Source organism: Musa acuminata, chromosome BXJ1-2, assembly GCF_036884655.1.
Source record: "Musa acuminata AAA Group cultivar baxijiao chromosome BXJ1-2, Cavendish_Baxijiao_AAA, whole genome shotgun sequence".
Classification (NCBI taxonomy): Eukaryota; Viridiplantae; Streptophyta; class Magnoliopsida; order Zingiberales; family Musaceae; genus Musa; species Musa acuminata.
Window position 1 is genome coordinate 17956281 of NC_088328.1, and position 25441 is coordinate 17981721.

Here is a 25441-nt window from a genome sequence, read left to right on the forward strand (position 1 = left end):
AGCAATGTGAGATTTACTAGCGAATAAAAAGGGGGGTTTTACATGTTAAAAAGCTGGTAATCAACCAACAAAAGCTTCCATCCAAGCATATGACCACATGAAACAAAAGGGCAAAGTTCCAAGAAATTTCAACAATCAATTCCTCGTCAGAAAAGGAAAATTTTAGACCAAGACACCGAATGAAGAGGAAATGGATGCAGTCTCCGGACATGGATGAAAAATACCATGGTTACTTTGTGCCACAACCACATCAATGTAATTATTAGCAAAGAAAGAGTACAGCAAGGGAGGGTATTCAGCAATCACAAGGAATGATGACAACAGGGGTACATAAACCATATCTACGTATCCAAATAGGCAGAGCTTACACCACGGATCACGATTGTTATGGTAATGACAAGTTCGAGGCGGTTTCACAGCATGGTACAGCATTGGTTGGTTTTCTTGGCTTGCTTGTAGAACATCTGCTCATAAAAGGGGAAAAGGAAGGCCCAAAAAGCAGTCAGTTCAAAATGTTCAATTTATCTGCAACATTGCATACTTGTGCTATGAAACAGTGATAAACAGCAAGAGTAAAAACATTACAACTTCATGTAACTAAGTTGTCATTTTCCCTAATCTTGCCTGGTTGACATGGATAGTGTTTTTAACTTTGGTAAACAATAAGGACGCATGCCTGTGACAGAAATATAACTGCACCCTATTCTTGTCTGGGATATGGTGGTTATCAATATGGAGCATGTGGATACCACTAGGAAACAGAAGACATGGCATGTGGTGCCTTTGGTTTCACACAATTGCACAGAGTATTGTGTTCATTGTTATGCTTGACAACAAATGACATTAACAAATCGTGTTGTATATGTGCTTATGGATCAAGATGTCAGCTTAAAGTTTTTGTTTTTTGCTTTGTGCATGCTCACCTGTGATGCTGCACTCAGATCTGAACTCTTCTCAACTAGGCTATCCAATCTCTCTCCTCGTGCGAGCACACTATCAATAGTCTTATGCTGCATCAGTTTCAAGTACAGGAGGACACCAGTCAGTAAAAGCTATTGATAAGTTCCATATAACTCACTACCAGCAACTAAAACAAGGATCAACAGTGATCATCTTATATTTTCTGCTATAACATTGTTTATTCACATCAATTAACTAAAACAAGGATCAACATGTTGTCATTTAACTTTCATGAGATGCAAGAAGAAAAATTGGATGTACTTTACATGGAGAACCTGCTGGGACCAAAAATTACAAAAGAAGAATCATGAAAATCATAATCACAACAAACTAGAATAATGATAATGTGCTCAATGATTATTTTACCAAGTGCAAGCATGTCAGACTTAAACAAAGGGTTATTACATACAGACAGATATGCACATGTAAACACAGAAAGCAACATCACTGGACCGAATGACTTCTGTCTGCAGATCATTTTTCAAAGAATAGAAATACGATTATCCTATCACTTGTCTGGTAACAAAACTAAAGGGGAATGTATGAAACTTCAAAAGAAATGCCTAAGACAGTCTTGCAAGTGAAGCCCAACTGAAAATTAGTAGAAGAGCCAACATAATTGGAAACAGTAAACTGTTGTCTACAGATCCTCTTATTAAAAAATTAGAGTCCTCTCACTTGTTTAGTTGAGTATGAGAATCTTGACAAACTGAACATGCAATGCAGAAGCTTATCTAATTATTTTTGGCAGTAACAAAGCATCAGCAAAACAAGGATAAATTAAAATGAAAAACTAGTCTTCTTATTTATATGTCAGTCTAGTTGAGTATGAGAATTTTGACAAACTGAACATGCAATGCAGAAGCTTATCTAATTATTTTTGGCAGCAACAAAGCATCAGCAAAACAAAGATAAAATAAAATGAAAAAACCCTTCCTCTTATTTATGTCAGTCGAGCAAACTCAACACGAAAAGTACTCTAAATATACTCCATTAAGGCGACTCATACCTCATGAGTGTTACATAAAAAGTTCTTCCTAATAACTTCAACACATTTTATATCAAAAGGATAACCCAGCAGACAGCTGCGTCAGTCACAGATCAAACTGAATTATTCCGAACTGACACTTACTAAAACCCGATGATAAATTCTAGGTAGCAGAACTACCCAAGTTCTTCTCTAGTCAACAATTTTCTTCCTTTTTTGCCGTAAAATCAATCTTCAGACAAATAAAGATAAACAATACAATAGGTATCCTTCTTGGTCAACATGACTTTCATTTTTTTCCATTAAAGTAAAATGCTAAGCAATACACATGAATCATAATTAAGAATCTACAGGAGCATCATGACCTTCTGCATAAATATACTTACTAGAATAATCTTAGTTTCATCCAGCTCCTTCTGTATTTTCAACAACTTGTCAGCTTCTGCAGGGTCCTAAAAAAATGTAAAAGAAAGGTTATATAGGAATTTATAAGGTAAATAATTATATGCAACTGAAATAGAATGAAATAAAATGGTTGAACTGAAAGCTAACAGTGAAAAGGGAAAAAAGTCTGTTCGATGGTAAAGATTCAAATGCAATCACTCCGGAAGTTATTTCAGCATTTTCAGAACATAAATTAAAGAAAAGGAAGAGAACATGTTTATGATTTAAAACACAGATATTACTTCAGATATAGTTTCTTGAAGTTATCTACCTCAGACTGCTGCATCGAGTGAGACTATTATAAAACCAAATACTAGACATGACTGAAAATTCACAATTAAGAAGACAGACCTGAAATTTTGTCAAAGCTTCAGTTAGATATGGCCATGGTTGAGTAGAATCTGTCTGTTGGACTCTCCAAGATTCCCCAAAAGCCTTCTGATATTCATCTAGTACCTACATGAATTTACAATTATGTAAGATTTATGCAAAGTGAAAAGTAGGTTAAAATTAATTCAGATACCCCAGAACAACCAACATTTAAGTCATGGTGAAAACTGAAACATGATAATAGGACAAGGTAAAAACCTTACTTATATTGCTGGCCCCAGACCTCAAAACAAGGAAATAGCATTTAAAGTATATTAATTACAATTGTGAAGCTGCCATGTCCAGCAAAACAAGAAAACCACTATGGAAACTTTTCAGGAACATATCAAGAATACAGTTTAGAACATAATTTCCTATACCTAGGAAGCAATCTAAGAACCATAGAGCCCAGTTCAGGTGTGGCTGAGAAAGAAATGAAAAATTTTGTGCAACATGATCTTGCAAAAAATTTCAATGCAAAAAGACACAAAAAATAAGTTAATTGGGCCAAAGACCTCAAAAACTGCTGGAAGTTTCAGTAGCAGTTGCTTTAGTAGGCAGGAAGAAATAGATGACAGATGACAACTATTTATACCGTAAGTGAAAGGTTAAAAACATTCATAGTCTGAGCCTGAAAACAATTATTATTACTTGATATCCATTTCTATATACTCAATGTCAGCAACTATGCTTCTAAAAGCCCTCTGAAACTCAGCAACAACTTATCAATCACAATCTCATATTTTCTAACCACACATTATTCGGATACTTTTTCTAAGGCCATCCTTCGATTGTACTTTCTTCGTAACAATAGTTCCTATCAGAAAACATTCAGACTTTGCTCCATCTTAACTATATTTCTTTAACTAGAAGAATGTCCTCTCATGGCCAGAGAAGATTGCTTCACCAGTCGACTGAGCCCATTCCATAGGATGGAGAAGCAGTCGAGTCAGTTCTGACATGAAGAACATAGCATTGTTTTAAACTTCCAATTGTAAGATACAATTGGATCATGAAAGATGTTTTTGTTAAACCAAAATAAGGATGCACGAAAAAAGTTAAAGGCCTCAGCTCAATACGATGAATCAAAATACTGCAGTAGCACATGAACATTACCAAGTCTTCTCTTGTCGAACAGAACACAGGAATGATCATTCTTCTAGAGTATTCTGATCATAGAGGCATAGGAAATATCATTTTGGAGAATGATTCCATCGCAGTGATATAAGGCTCCCACCACTGTTGAGTATATTTTGTACAAGGCTGTGTATTTAGTACACATATCCTAAGAGGAGCTAACTGATGTGCACATAGGCTAACCAGTCCAGCTACAAACTACGTTTTCCCTTGTGTTGTTTTGTGATGAGTGATCTTCCACTGGAAAGACATATGGAAGTTGCACTCTGTGGCTTGGATCTCAATGGAAGTATCATAGATAAGTTGATATACTATCCCTTTAGACTCTTTTACACATCAATAATAACAAGCAAAGACAAGGCGTGAAAACTTCCTTTAATAACATAACCAATAATAGAAAAGCTGCACAAGATGATTCAAAGTTCAAACTATCAAAAAGGCTATCTTTCCATGTCTTTAATAAGAGATTGTAGCATTGTTCTTGATGAAAACAAGTTCTCTAATCATGGCAAATAAAATTCATCCACTAAAATTGGTGCTTAGATCTTTAGTCATTGGTCTTCAAATATTACCTTCAAGAATTTCTGTGGTACCCTTAGGGAAATAACATTCGTGAGATTGATCCTTTGCAAATTACCTCAGTGAGGAGACAAATTAAACCAATATATAAGTGCTGTTAGAATAAAGGTGGACTCAGAGGAGTGCCACAGAGGCAAATCTACTGATCGCGAAGAAAGGGATGCAGATGTGAGGTGACGGATAGTAGGGCTATGGGTATGGCAGCGCCATGGTACCACAAAGGCGAGACTTCCGTGAAGTCATCGATCCCTTGCTCTCATGGGGGGAGAGCACTTGGTCGTGAAAGGGGCCGAGGAGGTGGAGAATGCAGAGGCAAACTCCAAGTACTGAGACAAGGCTGAAGGGCAGAGGCCAGGAAACTTCGTAAGACCGGTGTCAACGAGCTTCTCATCAAGATAGCCGAAAGTGGAGGACTTCAGGTCGATGCAAGAGTGCACGACTAAGGAACGAAGCAAGCAGTACGCGGTGCTGTACCTTTGCTACTCAGTGGAGTAGGCGACTGGGTTGATAGAGAAGACGGTACAATCCCAGAGGCGACCAAAACTATTAGAGACTTACTCTAAGTTGGGGTGAAAACTTCTTGCATTCCAGAAGTTCGATGGCATTGGGAAGGTAAGTCACAGTAACTAACCCAATGCAAGGAGTGCAAACACTTCAAGTGCTTCAGAAGAGTGAGCAAAGAGCAGGCGAAGGCCAACAACCAGCTCGATGCATGGAGTATAACCCTCGAGGAGGCAGGCGAAGTTAAGTAACCTTTGCCTTCTCAACTCCTAAGAGGATGAGCGAAATCGAGAATCCCAATTCTCTTATTTATCCAGCAGAGGAGCTCTGCACATATTCAAAGACCCTTCGAAGAAACCAAATGGAAGACAATAGTTGTCAAATCTTCACCAATGGTGATCAATGCTACTAAGAGTAGATTAACACAACTCAGCCAACCCTACATTAGAGTCAAAGTCATTAGCGAGTTGAAGCAGCATAACGGATTAAAAGTTCGACTACTCAACAGCAGCAGCGAAGAGCAGTTGGGAGTCAAGAGGTGTATTGCAGCAGGAGCAGAAGATTGAAGACTCAGCAAAGGCAAGGAGTTGCAGCATCGGCAAAGGCTTCGACGAGGACGTCGAAGGAATAAGTGGGGGAGAATGTCACGGTCAAAATTGTAAATGAGGTGTTTGACGTAATGCTTATGTATATCCGTGTCTTTTGGTTTGTTCATGCTTTGCACAACATGTAAAAGACTAGCAGTAGGCTTAGCAGCCTCATTTTCTTTCAGTCTGTAGTGGACCATTTTAGACCCTTTGTTGTGCGACCGTTCAGAGCTTGTAAAGTCTATTTATAATTTGCATTGACTATGAAGTGTTTACTGAAATGATTGCTTGTGAATCCCGAGTGAGACGCTTTCTCTAACCCGTTTTCTCTTTTGTAGGTCCTAAGGGACCATAGGAGGTTTCGTGGAGGTTGTTCTTTGTGGACAGACACGCAAGGGTGCCGCACGGCTTAGGCAAAACTAGCTAAGTCCGTGACAGCTCGATGTGTGTGTGTATATATATATATAATTTTAAAAAAAGAGGCGTACGCTACCTCAGCGACGTCGCCTCCTTTTCTTCTCCTCATCTGCGACATTCGACGAAGATGTCGAAGGCCGCAAACTACTCCGGCCTTCGGCGCGACGCAGCGAGGAGAAGAATGTGGTATTCTCCTCATCTGCAGCGTTCGGCGAAGACGTCGAAGGCCGTAGACATCTCCGGCCTTCGGCACGACGCGACAAGGAGAAGAACGCGGTCTTCTCCTCATCTGCGGCATTCGGCAAAGACGTCAAAGGCCGCAGACATCTCCGACCTTTAGTGAAGAATGCAACGAAGGCCACAAGCATCTCCAGCCTTCGGTGAAGACTGCGACGAAGAAGAAGTCAAGCTGTCGTCGGATCGGAAAGCGTCGCGGTTCTCTCAATTCTCCCTCTTCTTTGAGCGCCTTCTCCCTCTTCTCGCTCAACACTTCTTCTTCCCTCACCATTGCCAGGCCGCAGCTAGGTTGTCCCTCAACACTTCTTCTTCCCTCGCCATAGCCAGGCTGATACTGCCCGGTAGCAAGCGGTCCGCATACCGATCTGTTGGCGAACCGATACCGGGCAGTATTACTCGAAATTAAAATTCTTGCTTGTGACAACCTATAAAATTTATAAAACCCACCTCTATAGTACGAAAATCATTCCAAAGAAAGAAGAAAATATCTAGATTATTCTAAAAACATGTTCAATTGAATTATTTTATCAGCAATATAGATTATTCAATTTTTTTAAAGGTTCGAGCACTCATCTGACATATTTTTTGAATTTCTTAGAAAGGTCGGTTGTTGAAGACTTTGTTACCACAAGATCCTGGATCAAAACCCGTCTTCATCACTTACCCTTTGCAAAAAAAAGTAAAATAAAATAAAGAATTCAGATTGGTCTTTCTTCTTTCTGTGCCTTGTCTAAACATGACGGTGTCTCGGTCTCCATCAAGGTATCCTTCACCTTCCAAAGTTCAGGAAAATAATAACATTGTATTACCATGTTCTTCCATTCTCTCTTAAATAAATACTACAATTGGAATTTTTCCAAGTACAACCATTCCTTCTAATCTATTATTAAATCTAAATATTGCACTGATTATTTTTTACTCCAACTTTCCGTGGCTTCAACAATCTCATTGCTTTTTTCACCATGATTCTCTAAACAATGGTAGCGATTATGATATCTTCTTTACCTCTTCTTTCCATCTCCACCTTCCAAGTCCTTCAATCTATCACTTCAAGTTATCACATAAAATCTTTGTTTGAATGTACATACTGCAAATGTCCCACTAAACTTTGGTGATAGAACATACTCTTTCCCAAAGGAGGTGTATAAGAAAAAGGAGAATGAAGAAGCAAAAACAACCTCCTTTCAGATGATCATTTGTTTAAATGCCCCCCCCCCCCCCCCCCCCCTCTCTTTCAAAATAATAATAGTAGTGGCTGAGGTCTAAACCCAGTTGCACATTGTGGTATAGTATGTCCTTATGACAGTGATGTTTGATATGCCCTGTTACACAATGAATGCATGAATATGGATCTTTAACAAAAAATATAATTGGATGGAAATACTTTGCTAAGACAAAAGGCTTAAGATAATCAATAGGTTTGCCCCACAATAAACAGAGAATCTTTTGCCATGAAACTCTCTTACAGCGATGCTAATCCAAGTACACAAGAAAGAAAACTAGCAAGATAACATTGCTTTAAGAGAGGAATAATCTGTAGTCCAATGAAGAAATATATTTAGAAGTAAAAGCAAAGGCAGAACCAAGAAGTATGCACAACGGGAGCAGGATCTTTTCAAACAAAAAACTTATTCCTCTGCATAACAAACAAAACCACTGACAACAAATTATAAAAAATCGGAATGTTTACTACCTTGTTTAAGAGAGAAAATGCACTTCGGACTGGATAATGATCGTCCATAAATGCCACAGCACAAAGACCATTTTGATTGTAAGAATGCACCTTGTACTCTGCAAAAAGATCAAAGGAATCAGGAACATTTTACAATATCAATCCATCACATCTTCACATCAGTATCCTCACTATGATCCCACCAACGCAAATTCAGTGAAAAACCTACCAGAGTTCACATCAATTATGTTAGAGGCTATAACTCCGAATTTACCCTTTTAAAGAGTTCCTGAGTAGCTTCTAGGGGATAGGATATAGAACCCCAAGTGTAGCTTAACGTGATCCCGAGATCTCATAAACTAATATCACGAGAATTAAACTGCTAATTCTATGACATAAGAAGCGAAATAGGATAAATCTTTACAAGAGGAAACACCAAATTTGCCTACTGATGAAACATCTAAACCTCAATCTCTGCCAATTGCTCAAATCGGACCGGATCGTATGAAGGAAAAATTACACCAGGAAAATTGGAAGCGGAATTAGAGATCTGGAAGGGGACCTTCGTGCTGGACGGACTGACGCTGGCCAGGGGAAGTGCGATTGGCAACGGTGCGGCCGACGAAGAGGATGAACTCCTTGGCGGCCGTCCTCTGGAAGAAGCCGAAGTGGCTCACGTCCGAGGCGTTGGCAAGGACCACCGGATCCGACGACCCGGAGGAGGAGGAGTCGCCGGCGCCGGTGGTTCTCAGCACGAGGAGGGCGGTGATCTTCATCTCCGATCCGCCGATCCAACTGAGAAACCCTAGAAAGCTTGTCGTCGATGATCGAAGGAAGGGAGGAGGAACGGGAATAAAGGGACGCGAAGGCGGTGGTAATCGAGACGGGGTGGAATCAGATGCGCGATTCAATTAATTAAATTTAGGCAAAATTATGACATATATGCTCTGTAAAATTAATATTTTTAATAATAAATTTACTATTTAATATATTTTTTACTATTCACAATACCTTAACTATTAATAATTCTTTTAAAAAATAATAAAATAAATATTTTATTATTCATAACCCAACTACCACATCCCCATCGCTCGAGTTAATACAACTTATTCTCGATTAATACAGAATATATATAACTCTAAAAATATTAAATTATTATAATAAATATCAAAAATTATTTTTCACCTCATTCTTTTAGATCTTCAATTGATCTTATTTCATCATTTTTTTTATTTTGCATCACTTACGATGATTAAGAGGAGGAGAAGAAAATCAAGAAGGGAAAAGAAAAAAAATTAAATTAAATTATAAATTAAAGATATTTACCTCTATTTATAAAAAAATATCTTAAGAATATTTAAAGTTTAATAACAAATCGATTATAAATAGTAATATCCTTTGAATAATTATTTCTCTATATTCAAAATTGACATACATATCCTTGCAAACCCAAAAAATTTGCATAGAGTAGAGACTTGAAAATTGCTAATGAAATTAATGTGCTTATAAGCTTTATATTACAATGGTAAGAATGATAGAGATTTTTAGATATTAATATATAAATAATTTGTAAATATTATTAATATGATTATTATCATACCATTGTAATGGTAGCATATAATTCTTAGAATTTCTTTTTAATTTGTCAAGGTTATACTAAAATTTCATCATAAATCACATTCATTATTCGGATCCATGAAAAAATTTACCAACAAAGTTGAGTTGGTGGTATGAATATTATATTTATACCCTTTAAAATCTTATAATGATAATGAGAATGTTAAAGATACTTAAAATATATAATATTCAATTTATATTAGGTAATATTAAACAAAACTATAGATGTTAGCAAAAAGGATGTGTGTGAAGGAGCTTAATATTTGGATGTTCATACTACCTACTAAAATTTATAAGGTTTAATATAATACTTCTTAAGCAAGCAAGAATATATATGTAAAAACACCCAAATAAAATGAAATTAAAAACAGCCCAATTGAGGACGTCGAGCACGTGTAGAAGCCGTGTTAATCTCGTTCGACGGGGTTTCAACCTACTGCAATGACAAAAACACTCTTTTCTATAGCTTACAAGGCAAGCAAGAGATTAGAAGCGTGAATCCATCAAAAAGAATAAAATATTGTTTTAAAGTGATGAAAACTCTCAACCAAGTTTACGTTATAAACTTAAATAATATTTTTAAATATTAACAAAAATATAATAATAATAATTTTTATTTTTATTATTTAACGAGGAGTCCCTTACGGCCAAAGCGATCCTAGGAAATTATTCTCCTACCAAAAATATCCCTACTGCCTCAGCGCAGCCACCGAAAAACCCTGTGGCTAAAACAGCCAGTTATAAAAGCCTGGCACTCTAACCTCATCCAGACTCCACGATTCCAATGCTTCTTCCCTTCTCCGACCCTCACAAACCCTACCCCGGTCTGCTCCGGCCTCGCCGGTGATATGGCGGCGGGATTGGCCGCGACAGCGGCCTTCGCCTCCTTTCCCGTCCTCTTCTTCGACGGTGATCGGGAGATCGACATGGGATCCATCTCGGTGACCCCGTCGCTGGGGTTCGGAAAGTTCCAGGCGGTCATCAGCCAGAGGATCGGGGTCGCTCCCCACCAGATCTCGATGTCGCTCGTACGCCGTAGGAAGGCCGGGGCCTCGTCCGAGGTCCGCCGCAAGGTGCCGATCGACGAGACCTCCGACCTCGGCGCCATCGCTCGCGAGAGGGACTGCTTCGTCCTCGCCGTCCTCCGCCGGCCCCGCCGGGAGAGGCGGGGCCGCTCGAGGAGGAGGAACCGCGCCGGGGATGATGGGATGGAGGAGAGGAAGGATGTGCCGGAGATGACGATCCTGAGGCGGAACCCGGCGGGATCGGGTGGCCTCGACCCGGCGCTCGGCGGATTGGCTCCGGAGGCGATGGCCGGGATGGGGCTGTGGGATTACGGGACCCAGCTGCGGGACCTGCAGCTGCAGCGTGAGAAGTGCCTCCTGTCAACCACGATGGCGGCCGCCTCGTACGGACCGTTCGCGGTGGCGGAGGACGGGTACGCGTGGGTGTCGCGGACGAGCGCCGAAGTGGCGCCTCCTCGTCCGGCGGCGTGCGAGGAGTGCGAGGAGGCGCGGGCGGAGGGCCGTCTCCCGAGTTTCCACTGGTGCGTCCACGACGCGGTTACCTTCCGCTTCCGCTCGCCGGTGGGGCCTATTCAGCGGCCGTCTAAGAAGCGGGTCGAAGCTTCCGCTTAGCTGGACCGGATAATTCCGCACCCCCTTTTCTCATTATTGATTACTTTACGAGAGAGATGGTTTTGAGTTGGTTGTGAGTAGGTTCGCGTAGACAGGGAGGTGCAAGATATAAAACCTCCGGGGTTCGTATCGAAGTGGATACGTGGCAGTGGCGTGTCATACTTGGGTACAAGAGACAGGAGGTGGGCTCCAACGGGGTTGGCAGGAGCCGAGCGGTGTTTGGCCGTGGTGGATTGGCGAGTGACTGTACTTTGGTTGTAATATCTTTTAGGAGGTTTTGTTTCTTTCTATTTGGTTGGAGTGGTCTTTGGCAGGAAGACCAAAGACATGGAAGTAATAAAGCGCCAGCAACCTGAGGTGATACTCTGTCTTCGCTTTGGCCCCTCTTGTGGTTGTGATTGCAGGTCGCACTTAAATATCTGCATTTTGAAGGAAAACAATTTTTCTCAGGTATGTGGCACTGATAACTTGGCCATCTTGGTCAGATAATATTCCTTCTTTGTTCATTATATTATCTTAGCAAGTTTCAAGGTTTACATTAGTTTCGACAGCATAACTAGTCTTATCTTTTTGCTATAGTTAACTAAAAGGTTTATAGTTGCATGTTATGTTCGAGGCAATTGCTCATAATTTGCAAGGAATTGGAAGTATTTCATCTGTAATTAGAAATATTCAATATTTGTTAAATGGTTGCCAACTGGGTTGATAAAATCTTGCTAAACTTACCCATACTGCCTTTTTATTTCGAGAGGAGATTTTTTTCTCTATCTTTTTTTTTCTTTAATCTGCATGCGCATTAGAAAGTAATCCATTTTTAATTTTTTTTGCAAAATAAGTATGATAATAATTGCATTTCATGTACATAAGTGAGGCTACAAATTTCTGTTTGATTACTGTCATTTAATGCTTGACGAGGCAGATAAAATATTTGCTTTGTTAAATAGCATAAGTTGTGAAATATAATTAAACAATTATTTTACTTTGGTGGACTTGACCATAAAACAAAACCGAGACGGCCAATTGGATTAGTTAAAGAACAACTAGCCATTGGTGGACCAGATAGGTTACCAAATTGCTTCCTTTTTTGACCGGTCATCCTTCAACCTTAAGCATGAAAATATCTTGGTCAATTATCTTAAAAACTTGAGCTTTAATATGCTTATATCTTTTTTCCCTAAAGTTTTAGAGAAATGAAATTGTTGAATTCTAGAGCAGATCCAACTATCTTTTATATTTAGGAGATCAATGCTTTACCTCCACCAGATAAAGCTTATCAAAGTGGCAACGAGATTCTGAATTTGAGGATCATGGATCATATATATATACACGAGTCCATGAAATTTGTTTCCATTAGTTAAATATCATTTTATTATAAAAGAATGGATGTTTAATATTTTAATTGATATTGATATTCTTTAAAAAATTACAATGAAGTTAATAATTTAAAATTCAAATTATTTATTGACAAAAATTGTTAGTAATAATCAGATTTGAGTTTTGAGTTCTATTAAAACAGGGCGGCAAGCCGCTCGATGGCTATGGTGCACGAATCCAAAGGTTAGGAGTTCAAATCCTGTACGTATGTTTGTAAATTGGACTATTTCTTGAACGTAATCGAATAGCTTATTCTTCACAAGGAACTTAGTGGTCGCCAACATCAATGTTTATATCTCTCCATTAATATTTTTTGCTTGCCATCATCTTCTCCCAATGCTTGGTTGGTCAAAGACCAACCCATGTATTTGTTGAACTGTTTCAAAGCCGTCCGCAGGGCTATTAAAAAGCCCTTTCGTGCATGAAATCTGTGTGAACTCATCATAAAAAAGCTACCTCGAATGGCTGATGATTCCAACCACGTGTTCAGGTATAGCTCAAATATCGAGATCATCTGACATATGTCGTTGCCCCGATCTTCGAACCTAAGTTCGAGTTGTCTAAGATTTCATTAGCTTATAAATTAATATTTCTTAGCATCAAACATTTAAACTGTAACCAATCTATTTCACTCTTATTAATAATTGTAAATGAGATATTGACATCACTCATTATTTGACAATATATTAATTAAAAAAAATTACAACATTGATCTATTTATCAACCCTTGACAAATTTGGGTTACAAAAATCAGATAGTAAGAGTAGATTTTTTACTAAATATGTGCTCGCCTCCATTTAAATTTAACCATCGGCTTTGTGGACCAATGGCATCGCTTGTGAAAATTTTTGATCATGTCTCAATTTACTAAAAATTATTAGATTATCACTTCCATTTATGATATTCTTCACTATCTGCTTTGTGGTGTTGAACCTAAATCTTTTTCTTATTATTTATGTTTGTACTTGTTCTCTAGGATAGTCTTTGCTTTAGGTTTTGAGTTTTTGATGAATGAATTTCTAGTTGTTAGCTTAAGGAAGGTGCTAGTGATACCCTAATTGTTATTATTGGCATTGGTCTATGGTAGATTTGAAGGACTAGAAATTATGCCTTATATAATGGATTTTTTGTCTGTCTTTTTTTATCGAATTTTTTCTTCAGTTTTAGATTATAATATTCCTCATCCCTCTCAATATGTCAAATGGTTAAAATTCTCTTTTGACAAATTATAAATTGAACTGTGATAGTTTGATTAAAAATATTAAAATGGTGGTTTACAATTTATTCTCAAGAGAGATGATGATATCGGTAAGGTATGTTTGAGAAATTTCCTAGTTGTTGATTGCTCCATAAGAATATTATCTTCTTCTTTTTTTTTAACTATAACTATCAAAGATGAATTAATGACTGCTCTGCAAGTCGGATTAAAACATGTTACTGTTGAATCCGACGTTTTTTGAATATTATAAACATATTTGTACTATGTATTTTATTTTTTATCCACGTTATATTTTTTAATCCAGATTTAGTATGAAACAAAGATTAGAAGTTGAATTCCCACGTTTTATGGCCAATCCATCCGTGTTTTATTTGAACTCTTCCGCCTCTTCTCTCTTACCGCGCAGACGATTTGGCGTCTTCATCCTGTCTTTCTAACCTACGTCGCGACTACTCTCCCTCATCGCCGTCACCAACCAAACACCACGAAACGCCCTCTGAGCGAAACAAGGAGCTTGAACGCGTCCTCATGGCACGCGTTTCGATTCCTTCTTCCGCCCGCAACACGCAGCGCGGCAGCCCCCGCGAGCCTTCTCCTTCCCTTTGGCCTCGCACTCCTACCTCTATAAAGCCCCTTACCCTTCCAACCCCTCATGCACCGTATCATTCAATCTCTCTTCCCTTCTTCTTTTGCTCGATCCCATGGCCGAGTCGAAGCAGTCCTACCTGAACGGGGCCTACTACGGCCCCCCGGTCCCGCCGCGAGACACCTACCGCAGCGTCGGCCGTAGCTCCGGCTTCTGCTGCTGCGGCCCCTGCTGCCTCCTCTGCAACCTCGTCAAGTTCATCGTCTCCATCGTCATCACCCTCGGCATCGTCGTCCTCGTCCTCTGGCTCATCTTCCGCCCCAACGACATCAAGGCTCACGTCGACGACGCCTCCCTCACCCAATTCAACTACACCACCGGCACCGGCAGCCTGAGCTACAACCTCAGCCTCGCCATGAGCATCCGCAACCCCAACAAGCGGATCAGCATCTACTACGACTACCTGGAGGCGCGGGCGAGCTACGACGGCTTCCGCTTCGGCTACGCCCCGCTGCCCGTCTTCTACCAGAGGCGGAAGAGCACGGCGGCGCTCGCCCCGGCGTTCCAGGGCGCGCAGGTCGTGACGGAGGACGGCGTCGCGGAGACGTACGTGAGGGAGACGGGCGAGGGCTTCTACTACGTGGACGTCAGCGTGTACGCCAAGCTGCGACTCAAGGTGTGGGTCTTTAAGATTCGGTACAACCGGCCGCGGATCGACTGCAGCTTGAAGCTTCCCGTGCCGGGGACCGCCGGCTCCTTCGAGAAGACCAAGTGCCACGTGCACCACTTTTAGCTTCGTGCACCACACTACATTGTTTCATCGGTATACGTATACGTCGTATGGGTATCGAGAGATGTACACTATACAGTTCGTGGATTTGTAGTTTCGAGTATTGCTTACTTACATATATATAATTAAATAATGTATTTTTCTTACATGTTGACTTTGACTTTCAGCTGAGTAAAGTTTGACATTTTGACTAGAAGCTACGATCAATTACTAAGGCCAAGAAACATTGGAAATCGAAGCACAATTTCCCAGCTATTCCGGAGATTTATCCAAATTAAGATTTTAGTCTTTTCGAGAGATGATGTTTGCAAGATTATTAATTAATCAACAGAAGTCACATTATACATATAAAAGATAATTTCTTTTACAGAGATCAAAAACTCATCTAACAATTTACACCGATGATAATGTATCAAATCCACTTATTTATGGACGAGATTTTAAGATTTCGTCCAATAAATTTTTCTTCCTAAGTCACCTCATTAAAAAAAAAAAAAGATTTAGACTGTTGATAAACAGAACTATCTTCTGCTGTCCAAAAGATTCTATTTATCCTTTCTCTTAAAGAGATGTTTCTAAAACGATTGATTGATCCACATAGGTCACATGATAGGAAACCAACATATATATTATGCTGATTCCCTCTTTAAACAGCAAGAAACTCCCTACCTTGTCACTTTCTTGTGTGGTGCATCTTCTGAGCATCACAAAAGATAGTAGCAGAACAATCCCTCACAAAATATGCCAATGTTGATGTCCAGAGTGCTGCCTCCGACATGTTTTTCTTTAGTTAGAGAAAGAGAAGCAGCCTCCTAAACCAACCGAGGAACTTAATTTACAAACTCTACTAATCTGATTACACAATGAAATAAGAAAACATTATAAATATATATGTGGCAAAATCCTTCTCTAGATATGACACTAGTAATAGATGAACTTATCAAACTCATACTTATGGTTAGCATGATCTGTAGTTGATGCCTCAATGACTAGCATGCAGTCATGATGATTTTTCAAGTCGCCATAATCTAAAGCATCAAGACTTCAATAACTTGACCTCTGTCTTCCTTAGAGCATTGCATATGCTATATTTGATTGATTAACCTTGTCTATTTTATCATTGGAATGTCCTGACCACAACAACATAAATCTGCACATTGTAGCTTTGCAAACAATGACTGAAGAAATACCAAAATCGGATGTTCGGTCATTCTTTTGTGAAGAATACTACAGGAAAAAAATCACATTAGAGGAGTAATAAGACTAAATACATTCAAAATAAGGTTGATGCAGAATCTAACCTGCTAGCTGCTTCCTGGCACCTGAAACAAGCAAGAACTTTGTTGGTGATTCTATCCTTCCAATCTCTTTAGTAGTTGCAACTTGTGATAATATGGATCCCCATCGACACTGATGTCAAAGACATTTAGAGTTTTCCCTTCACTTCCTAGGGCTTTAACCTGAAATGCACATCATCAGCTCCAATCAACTAAAACAACTCCATTCTCCACCAACTTATGCCTAATGAATTACCAGAGAATCATAGTTACTTTGAGCAAATTAACATTCTACTGCCCGTCCTGAAAGCAAATTAACAATCTATTGATAGAGTTAAGTTTCTACGGCTTAGTGTATGACCAACCCCCTATTCTCACCCTCGTGTGCACTGCATCCAGTGGCTTTCGAGTTGTCATTGCATTACTTGTGATTTCGTAATCTTGATGGCTCATCTGGCACTTTTCTGACTGGTCTTGGCAATGCATGATACGAGTCACACATCTTGATACAATAATGGTTTATCGTTGATGCCTCGGCGTCTAATTCATGCCCATGATTGTCTTCAAATTTGTCGAAACATAAAGCTGTCAGTTATGTGCATGACAATGTATCAATGAGTGCCAAAGACTAAATAATAGGTACATTTGGCTGATGCGACATACAAGTCCGAAGTTTTCAAAACCAAAACTGTCAAGTGTTGTCAATTTGTAAAAGAGAAACTTGTGTTTTTCACAGTTAATAAAAGATGTAACCACTTTCAAATAAACACCCGCATCGTAGTTTTGCAAACATGAATATACAACCGACGATTCTGATCTGATTGCTACGCAACCACGAAATCATACTTTTACAAAGACAAGTAGCTTCCAATTAAAATATGATAGCAAGAATCACAGTAGAGAATTAATCAGAAAATAAGAACTTTAAAAGAGAGATAATGCTCAAAGTAAAAATATTAGTTTCCAAAGTATAACAATGGTTTCTACAACCTTTCTGGTTTCTTTATGTACTCAACTCTGTTTTTCTGCACTGCATTATAGTGTAATTCCAAACACATTCCATTCATGCAGCATGATTCATCTTCATCTTATTTTATCAAATGGCTTTTCAGGTATGAGGAGCTACCAGCTGACTTCATTATAGATTCAAATATCAATCACACATCTATAAACTCATACATAACAGAAACCTTTCGACGATGAACTCTTGAACCAAAATCACAACTTAGGTACAGCACAAAACATTTAGTAAAGTTTCTTTCACAAACAAAGACCATATGATGAATTTCTACTCAATAAAAGTTTATCTAAGTGGGTTAACCACATTTGATGTCTTTAGCAATTTGAGTAATCAACTAGTTTTCTATGCTATGGTATTCGACTTCTAAGCTCTGATGCAATAGCTATAGTGGAAATCAGGTAATTAAAACATCTATAACAAGGAGCAGTAACTTAATTTAGTGACATAAGAGTTTATGCAAGAATGCAGATGGTTGGTTGAAATAGATTCCTGAAGTCACAAGCCATGACAGAAGAAGCACCCTTGGCTTGCAAAATTAATCATGTTAATACCAATCAGCTATTGTACAGAACAACAGTTGGAAATGAGCAGAATTGAATGGAACCGAGTCAAATTTACACTTCTCATCGTACTATGGGAGATTATACTCACAACGAAAGACTTCATCAGTAGCCTTATAGACCCCATTCTACTTGTGCATCCAAACTTCCACTCCAAAGTGGTGACCTTCTCAGCGGAGGGGAAGAGCTGATGCGTACCTCCAACTGTGCAGTGAACTCCTCGTTACTCGGCCGCAGCAACGCAGGCAGCGCGAAGGAGGCGGCCTTCTCCTCGCATCCCAGATGCCTGGGCCTTATCCTGTTCGACAAGCTAAACGAGAAGTACTGCGGGAATTCCCTCAGCTCGATGAGGTCCCGCCGCATCTCCCACACAAAAAAAATCCATCTTTGGCCTCAAATTCTCCTCTATGCTGTGGCAGAAGAGCTGCGGAAACCTCCTCGCCATGGCCAGCGCATCGCCCGTGGAGAACCCGACTCCTTGCAGGAACTCCAGCCGAGGGAGACGCTTCTCCTCCACGCTGCAGGAGAGCATCGAGGCGTGCCGCGCGATTGGGGTGACACCGAGCATATGGATGAAGTAGAGGGTGGGGCAGAGGCGGTCGACGAAGTCGGAGACGAGGAGGCTGTTGGGGATGGAGGATAAACATAGAACATTTATAAGATATTCCAAGTGTATGCTATGTAACTTGCTTCATGAACTATATTCCTATTTATAGGATCTAGTTGTAATTATCTCACTCCATCATGTCACCTATGATTGAGTTAGGTGTAGGAATTATCTTATAACTTCTAAATCATGGGTCATTTCTTAAAATATATCTATAACTACTTAGAACATGGTAACTATCTAGATAACTACTATGAATCAATTTTCAACACTTTCTCTTGATTCATAGTTACATATATCGATTTACCACATGAAATAAACATACTTTTGAACCGGAAGCGACTTGGCGAAAATATCTGTAACTTATTCATCAGTTTTATAATACTTCATTGTTATGACTCTGTTTGCCACAAGATCCCGGATAAAATGATAACGTATCTTTATATGCTTTGTTCTTCCATGAAATGTTGGATTCTTCGTTATTGCAATTGTGGCTTTGTTATCATAAAATATTTCCATTGCTTCTCTTTATTCTTAATGAAGGTCTTCAAGAAGTTTTCTAAGTCATATTGCTTGACAAGCTACAGATGTTGCAACTATATATTTTACTTCTAATGTCGATAATGTAGTTGTTGCTTGCTTTTTTGAACTTCAAGATATAGCTTATGATCTGAGGTTAAAAATATTGCCTGAAGTACTATTTCTATCATCTAAATCTCCTATGCAATCATTATAAGTGAAATCAAATAATTTATATTTAAAATTATGAGAATACCAAATACTATAATATGTAGTTCTAGCAATATAACGTAGAATTCTTTTAACAGCTCCGAAATGATGTTTGCTTGGGCTATGCATAAACCTGGATACTACACCAATAGAGAAGGTAATATCTGGTCGAGTATGAGTTAGATAAATTAAACCCCCAACCAAACTTCTGTAGTATCTTGCATTTGTCAAACATATACCATCTTTAAGTTTCAATTTCTCATTTACATTCATAGGTGTTGCTATAGCTTTGTAGTTAATCATATTAGATTTTTTGAGTAGATCCATTGTATACTTTCTTTGTGAAATAAAAATTTCATCTAATCCTTGCTTCACTTCCAACCCAAGAAAAAAATGCAGTAAATCTAGATTTGATATTTCAAACTTATTCATTGTACACTTTTAAAATTCTACTACAAAAGAGTTAGATGAACCCATATATATAATTATCAACATAAAGATAAATCATTAGAATATTATGTTCACATTCCTTCTTTAGATAAAGAGTAGATTTATTATTGTTCCTCTTAAATCCATTTTGATGAAAATAATAATCAATTTTACTATATCATGCCCTTGAAGATTGTTTGAGCCCATAAAGAGCTTTTCTTAGCTTATACACCTTTTCTTCATGTTCTTTAACCAAAAAACCTTTAAGTTGAGTAACAACAATCTCTTTGTATAAATCTATATTTAAAAATATATATTTCACATCAAATTGATAAACAAGCCAACTCAAGTAAGCAGCTAAAGCCAAGAAGGTTCTCATAGTTTCGAATCTAATAACTGGAAAAAAGTTATCATCAAAATCAATAACTTGTTATTGTGAATATCATTTTGCTACAAGTCAAGCTTAATGCTTTTGGATACTTCCATATGTATTAAATTTTGTTTTGAATATCCATTTTAATCCAATAGCTTTCTTGTCTTTCGATAGATCCATTAGCTCCTAAGTTTTATTCTTCTCAATTAATTTGATTTCCTTCTTCATTATTTTTCATCATTCCTCTTTTTTAACTGTTTCCTTAAAAGTTATATAGGATATAAAATAAACAAAGTAAATGTTGAATCATAAATTTCTTTTAGTGATCTGAAATTTTCTGAAGGGGTTTCATTTGAGGAATAAGAATTTGAACTACTACTAGGTGAGGTTGACGATAAACTTGTTGGAGCAGGATTTGTCATTTGATTCTGTGGAGTGTCTAGTTCCATTGAAATATGAATTTGTGTTCCACCTTTATTGGTCTCCCAATTCTAACTTACCCTTTCATCAAATATAACATTTATGTTAATAATAACCTTATCATTAATAGGATTATATAATTGATATGCTTTGGATCGTAAAGAATAACGAATTAAGATGTATTTTTCAGATTTTTCATTAAGCTTATGATGATTTTATAAATTTATCAAAGCATAAGTAATACAATCAAAAATTCTTAAATGACTTACACTTGGTTTCATACCATACCAAGTCTCAAAAGGAGTTTGATTCATAACAGCCTTTGTTGGTAAAATATTCAACAAATAAACTGCTATTGTAACTGCTTCTGTCCAAAATTGATTTAGAAGGTGTTTTCCTTTAAGCAAACTCCTTTAAGCAAAATTGATTTTAACGGCAATTCGATTCTTATGTTCAGCTATACCATTTTGCTACGGTGTATATGATGTTATCAATTCTCTACGAATATCATTTTCTTTACAAAAAGAATTAAACTCATTAGATAAAAATTCACCATCTCTATCTGTCTAAAGTATCTTTATACATCTACCACTTTGTCTTTCTACAAGTGCCTTGAATTTTCAAAAATTATCAAATGTTTCAAATTTCAGTTTCAGAAAGTATACCTATGCGGCTATAATCATTAGTAAATAATAGACAATATTGACTTCCACCAAATAATTTTATATTCATAGGTCCACATAAGTCAACATAAATTAATTTAAGATAATTAGATGCTCTCCATGTTTTTTTATGTTTTTTACTTGGTTTGCCATAAATGTATCCTTCACATACATCAAGTGAATTAATTTTGGGTAATCTGAAAACTAATTTTTTTTTATTTAACAACCTTAAATCCTTAATGTTAAGGTATCAATATCTTAAAAGTCATAAATTAGACTTATTCTTTTAAGTTGTGACAAGAGCATGCTTTTCAATATTTGAAACATTAAGTGGAAACATCTTATTTATGTCATGCAAATATTTACCATAATCAAACTAGATTTTTTATCTTTAATAGTGCATGAATCATCATCAAATATAACTGAATATCCATCATCTATCAATTGGCCAACACTGATAAAAAAGGAACAAATAAAATATTATCAAGGTATTTTACCTTCCTTTGATTTGTCTTTACCTCAATTATTTCTTTCCCTTCCACTGGGATTTGCTTGTTGTCTCCAAGTCTAACTTTCAACTTATGAGTTTCATTAATATATTTAAATATTGTTCTTATGCCTAATATATAATTAAAATATTTACTATTCAAAAATCAAATATCATTTAAGATATCATTAACTTATGAATGAGTCATAAATAACTTACTATTTTTTTCATTTTCTTCCATATAGCTTGCTTATTTTTCATTTTTCTAGCAATCTGCCTTCGTATAACCAAACTTTTTACAATAGTGATATTGAATTTCACTCTTGTAATTTTTTTTATCATAATTTGATTGTTTTTGTTCATCATGCCCATCAAAGTGTCCTCTTCCTCTTCCTCTTTCATTTTTTCAACCATGAAGTCCTCCTTTGTCACGTCCTTTTCTTGTTGATTTATTATCTTCTTTTGAAGTAGAAGACTCTCTCTTAATCTGAAATATTTTTTCTTCATTTTTTTCAAGTGACTTATTCAAGCTTGCTTCATGTGCTTGCAAGAAACTCATTAGTTCATCAAATGAAAATATAGATAAATCTTTTGACTCCTTAATTACGGTAATAACATGATTAAATTTCGGAGTTAGACTTCTCAAAACTTTTACAATAATTATGTGATGAAGAAGATGTTTACCATAAGATTTCATTTGACTAATAATTTCAATCACACGAGAAAGAAAATCTTGCACCGATTCATTATTTTTCAGGAACAAAATTTTAAACTCACAACAAAGGGTTTGAAGTTTTATCGTAATCACCCTTGATGAGCCTTGAATTCATTTTAAAGTATCAACCAAGCTTATTTTGAGGTTGTCACTATTGTAATTCTTGAGAAGATTATCTCATGTACAACTTATTGAATGAAGAACAATGCCTTTGAATCATTTTTTCTATTCTCCCTTAGCCTGATTTCTTTATCTAGACCTGTATATCCATTCTCAATTAAGTCATAAAGATCTTGAGACTTGAATAGAGTCTTCATCTTGATACTTCAAAATTCATAGTATTTGCCCGAGGAGATGGGAATAAGGGGTTATGACATGGAATTACCATTGAAAGTCATAATGCCCAATTCAGATTGAAACTTAGCTTTGATACTACAAATATTAAGGATGGAGGAGCAAGGAAATGTTAAAAACAAAATATTACGATGCAATTAAAAAGAATCCTTTTGATCAAAAAAACTAATGTAGTATTTAAACAAGAGGATAGACATAGAACACTTACAAGATATTCCCAAGTGTATGCTCCTTACTTTGCTTTATGAACTATGGTCCTATTTATATGACCTATTGATAACTACCTTACTCCATCATATCACCCATATTTGAGTTAGGTGTAGGAACTATCCTATAACTTTTAGATCATGGGTCACTTCTTAGAACATGCCTATAACTACCTAGAATATGATAACTACCTAGATAACTACTATGAATCAATTCTCAACAGAGGCAGGGGTGGCGGTCGATGATGCGACGAAGGTCACGGCCCTGGATGCTGACCTCGCGGAGGAGGAAGGCAACGGCGGCAGCAAGGTCGATGGGGGTGGCGGTGAGGATCTTGGGGCACATGCCACAGGCGCGGTAGATCTCGGGGGTTGTGAGGCCGAGGGTACAGAGGAAGCCAACAGCGACGCGAAGGTCGGCGAGGGGTGCGATGGTGAGGAACGGGTGGGTGGCATCGACGGTGAAAAGGTCGACCCCGAGGGAGTCGAGGAAGAGGAGCTTATCTTGGAACGAGGAGGGGGGATCGGGGGGCACAACAGGAAGAGGCGGGGTTAACCTAGTGGGCCTCTTGGGAACAAGGATGGGGGTGTTCAGGGAAAGGTGGATGGGTGTGAGGGCGAAGCGAGGGGCATTTTGGGAGAGGATGGTGGAGATTTGAGGAACTTGGCGTGGGATGTGGTGGGAGCAAAATGGGAATATTTCTTTTATTCTCCGAGTTTGCTTCCCACATGGCTCTATCATCAGAGCGCGAAGGAGGAGGCCTATTTAGGAAACTAAATTTTGGTTCGCGGACGCTAACGTGAGAGGCAAATAGATGGAGAGAGCACCACATTTGTGAATAGCAATGTGTGGTGAGCATTGCACCGCCTCATCGAGAATGATGATGTGGCAAAAAATAGCGCCGACATGGCAGAAACATCGAGACTCCTTCGACTCGACCCAATCATGCAAAATTCGATCCCGTTCTGAACCCATTCCTTCGATTGGTAATAAAAAACAACAAAATTAATTAATATAAAATCTATCTTTGTGTAATTATTTACTTATTTTTTTTATCTAAAATTATTATTTTCTTGCTTTACTCACACTTAAATTTATTTATTTTTTTGGTTGTAGGAATCCATCGACATAAAAGATTAATATTATTTATTATATCTCTATCGATTGAAATAATTTGAGATGTTTCTTTCTCTTTTCGGTAACTCTCACTTCACTTGAAACATTATAATATCATTCTTGATTGGTATACCATTTGAAATGTTATTGTTATAAAATATTATACTATAATTTGAGTTTTATATCTTTTGTTATGCATAATAGATGATAATGGGAGATAAAAGATGAGGTCGAATAAAAAAACATAAAAAATTTCACTCACACTAGTGCCTTTTGAGTTTCACCCCAAAACAAATAACTTCAGATAAAAAAATTTTACTTAGATGACACCAATTATATTTATGACTTAGTCGATTTTATCTAAATCATATAGTATTCTTATGTATCAATCTAAAAAAGATTAATTTTTTCGAAACTTGTTATGATACCCTAAAGATCTTAGGAAAAAAAAAGGGACGAATGAAAGAAAGCATTTAATTCAGAATATCATAAGTAGATATTGTAATAATACTTGATTTATAATATAAATTATAAATATAAACTTCAGCTCTAAACGATTATAAGATAAAAGATCTAAGATGATCTATCGTGATAAAAAATCTCTATAAATCCCCATATAATATTATTATAGAACAATGTCACGAACCATCCTAGACAATGCCTAAAAGGTCTATCCAACTATATGTCACTCGGATAGTTTTAGAATGTTGTACTGGTTGATACTTCGTACCATTGAGTCAGAAATCACTCAAAATTATTTGAATGACATTTTTGTATAGTTTTATCCCTATGTGACGATCACAGGCAACATGTATGTACACGACTAAAATTATTATAAAATTAATCAAAATAGGATTGTCAAACCTATTATAAATCTTTTATATATTATATAAAGAATTAATAAAAAAAAAAGACATAGAAACATTAAATATACATAATTATTTGCCATAGTGTGCTCCAAATAAATTTAACTTTCCAGAGAGTTTTGACAAGATCTTTAATTTTATATTAGTTAAAAAATTATTCAAACACGTGATAAGCCTATCGGAACCAATAATATATATATATATATATATATATATATATATATATATATATATATATATATATATATATATATATATATATATATATATATATCAATTTCTTAAAGTTCAATCATAATTATTTTCTATAACACACTTTCAATAAATCAAGAGAAGAAAAGTGATGGTCAAGCATGCATCTCCATGTTCACATTTTAAAAGCGATGGTCAACAACATAGCCAAACCTTATCATCAAATGCTTCAATGCTTCTCGATTTCTCAAAGTTCAGTCATAACTATTTTCTAGAACACAACTTCAATCAATCAAGAGGAAAAAAAAATGT

General features: G+C 37.3%; 3 protein-coding genes and 1 pseudogene across 3 annotated transcripts; 2 read left to right on the forward strand and 2 right to left on the reverse strand.

The window, feature by feature from the left end:
• Positions 1–210: 210 nt before the first annotated feature.
• LOC135596240 (VAMP-like protein YKT61) lies at positions 211–8797 on the reverse strand. The gene is made up of 6 exons (XM_065088256.1): positions 8454–8797; positions 7913–8010; positions 2744–2848; positions 2335–2400; positions 924–1010; positions 211–464 (listed from the first exon to the last, which is right to left on the reverse strand). The coding sequence occupies exons 1-6, from the start codon at positions 8665–8667 to the stop codon at positions 414–416; spliced, it is 621 nt and encodes a 206-aa protein (XP_064944328.1). The 5' UTR covers positions 8668–8797; the 3' UTR covers positions 211–413.
• Positions 8798–10258: 1461 nt separating this feature from the next.
• Positions 10259–11506, forward strand: LOC135596250 (uncharacterized). Its single transcript, XM_065088287.1, has one exon. The coding sequence runs from the start codon at positions 10357–10359 to the stop codon at positions 11143–11145; it is 789 nt and encodes a 262-aa protein (XP_064944359.1). The 5' UTR covers positions 10259–10356; the 3' UTR covers positions 11146–11506.
• Positions 11507–13953: 2447 nt separating this feature from the next.
• On the forward strand, positions 13954–15260 carry LOC104000236 (NDR1/HIN1-like protein 10). The gene has a single exon (XM_009422233.3). The coding sequence runs from the start codon at positions 14440–14442 to the stop codon at positions 15115–15117; it is 678 nt and encodes a 225-aa protein (XP_009420508.1). The 5' UTR covers positions 13954–14439; the 3' UTR covers positions 15118–15260.
• Positions 15261–15471: 211 nt separating this feature from the next.
• LOC104000517 (protein SEEDLING LETHAL 1, chloroplastic-like) lies at positions 15472–23696 on the reverse strand (annotated as a pseudogene).
• Positions 23697–25441: the final 1745 nt, after the last annotated feature.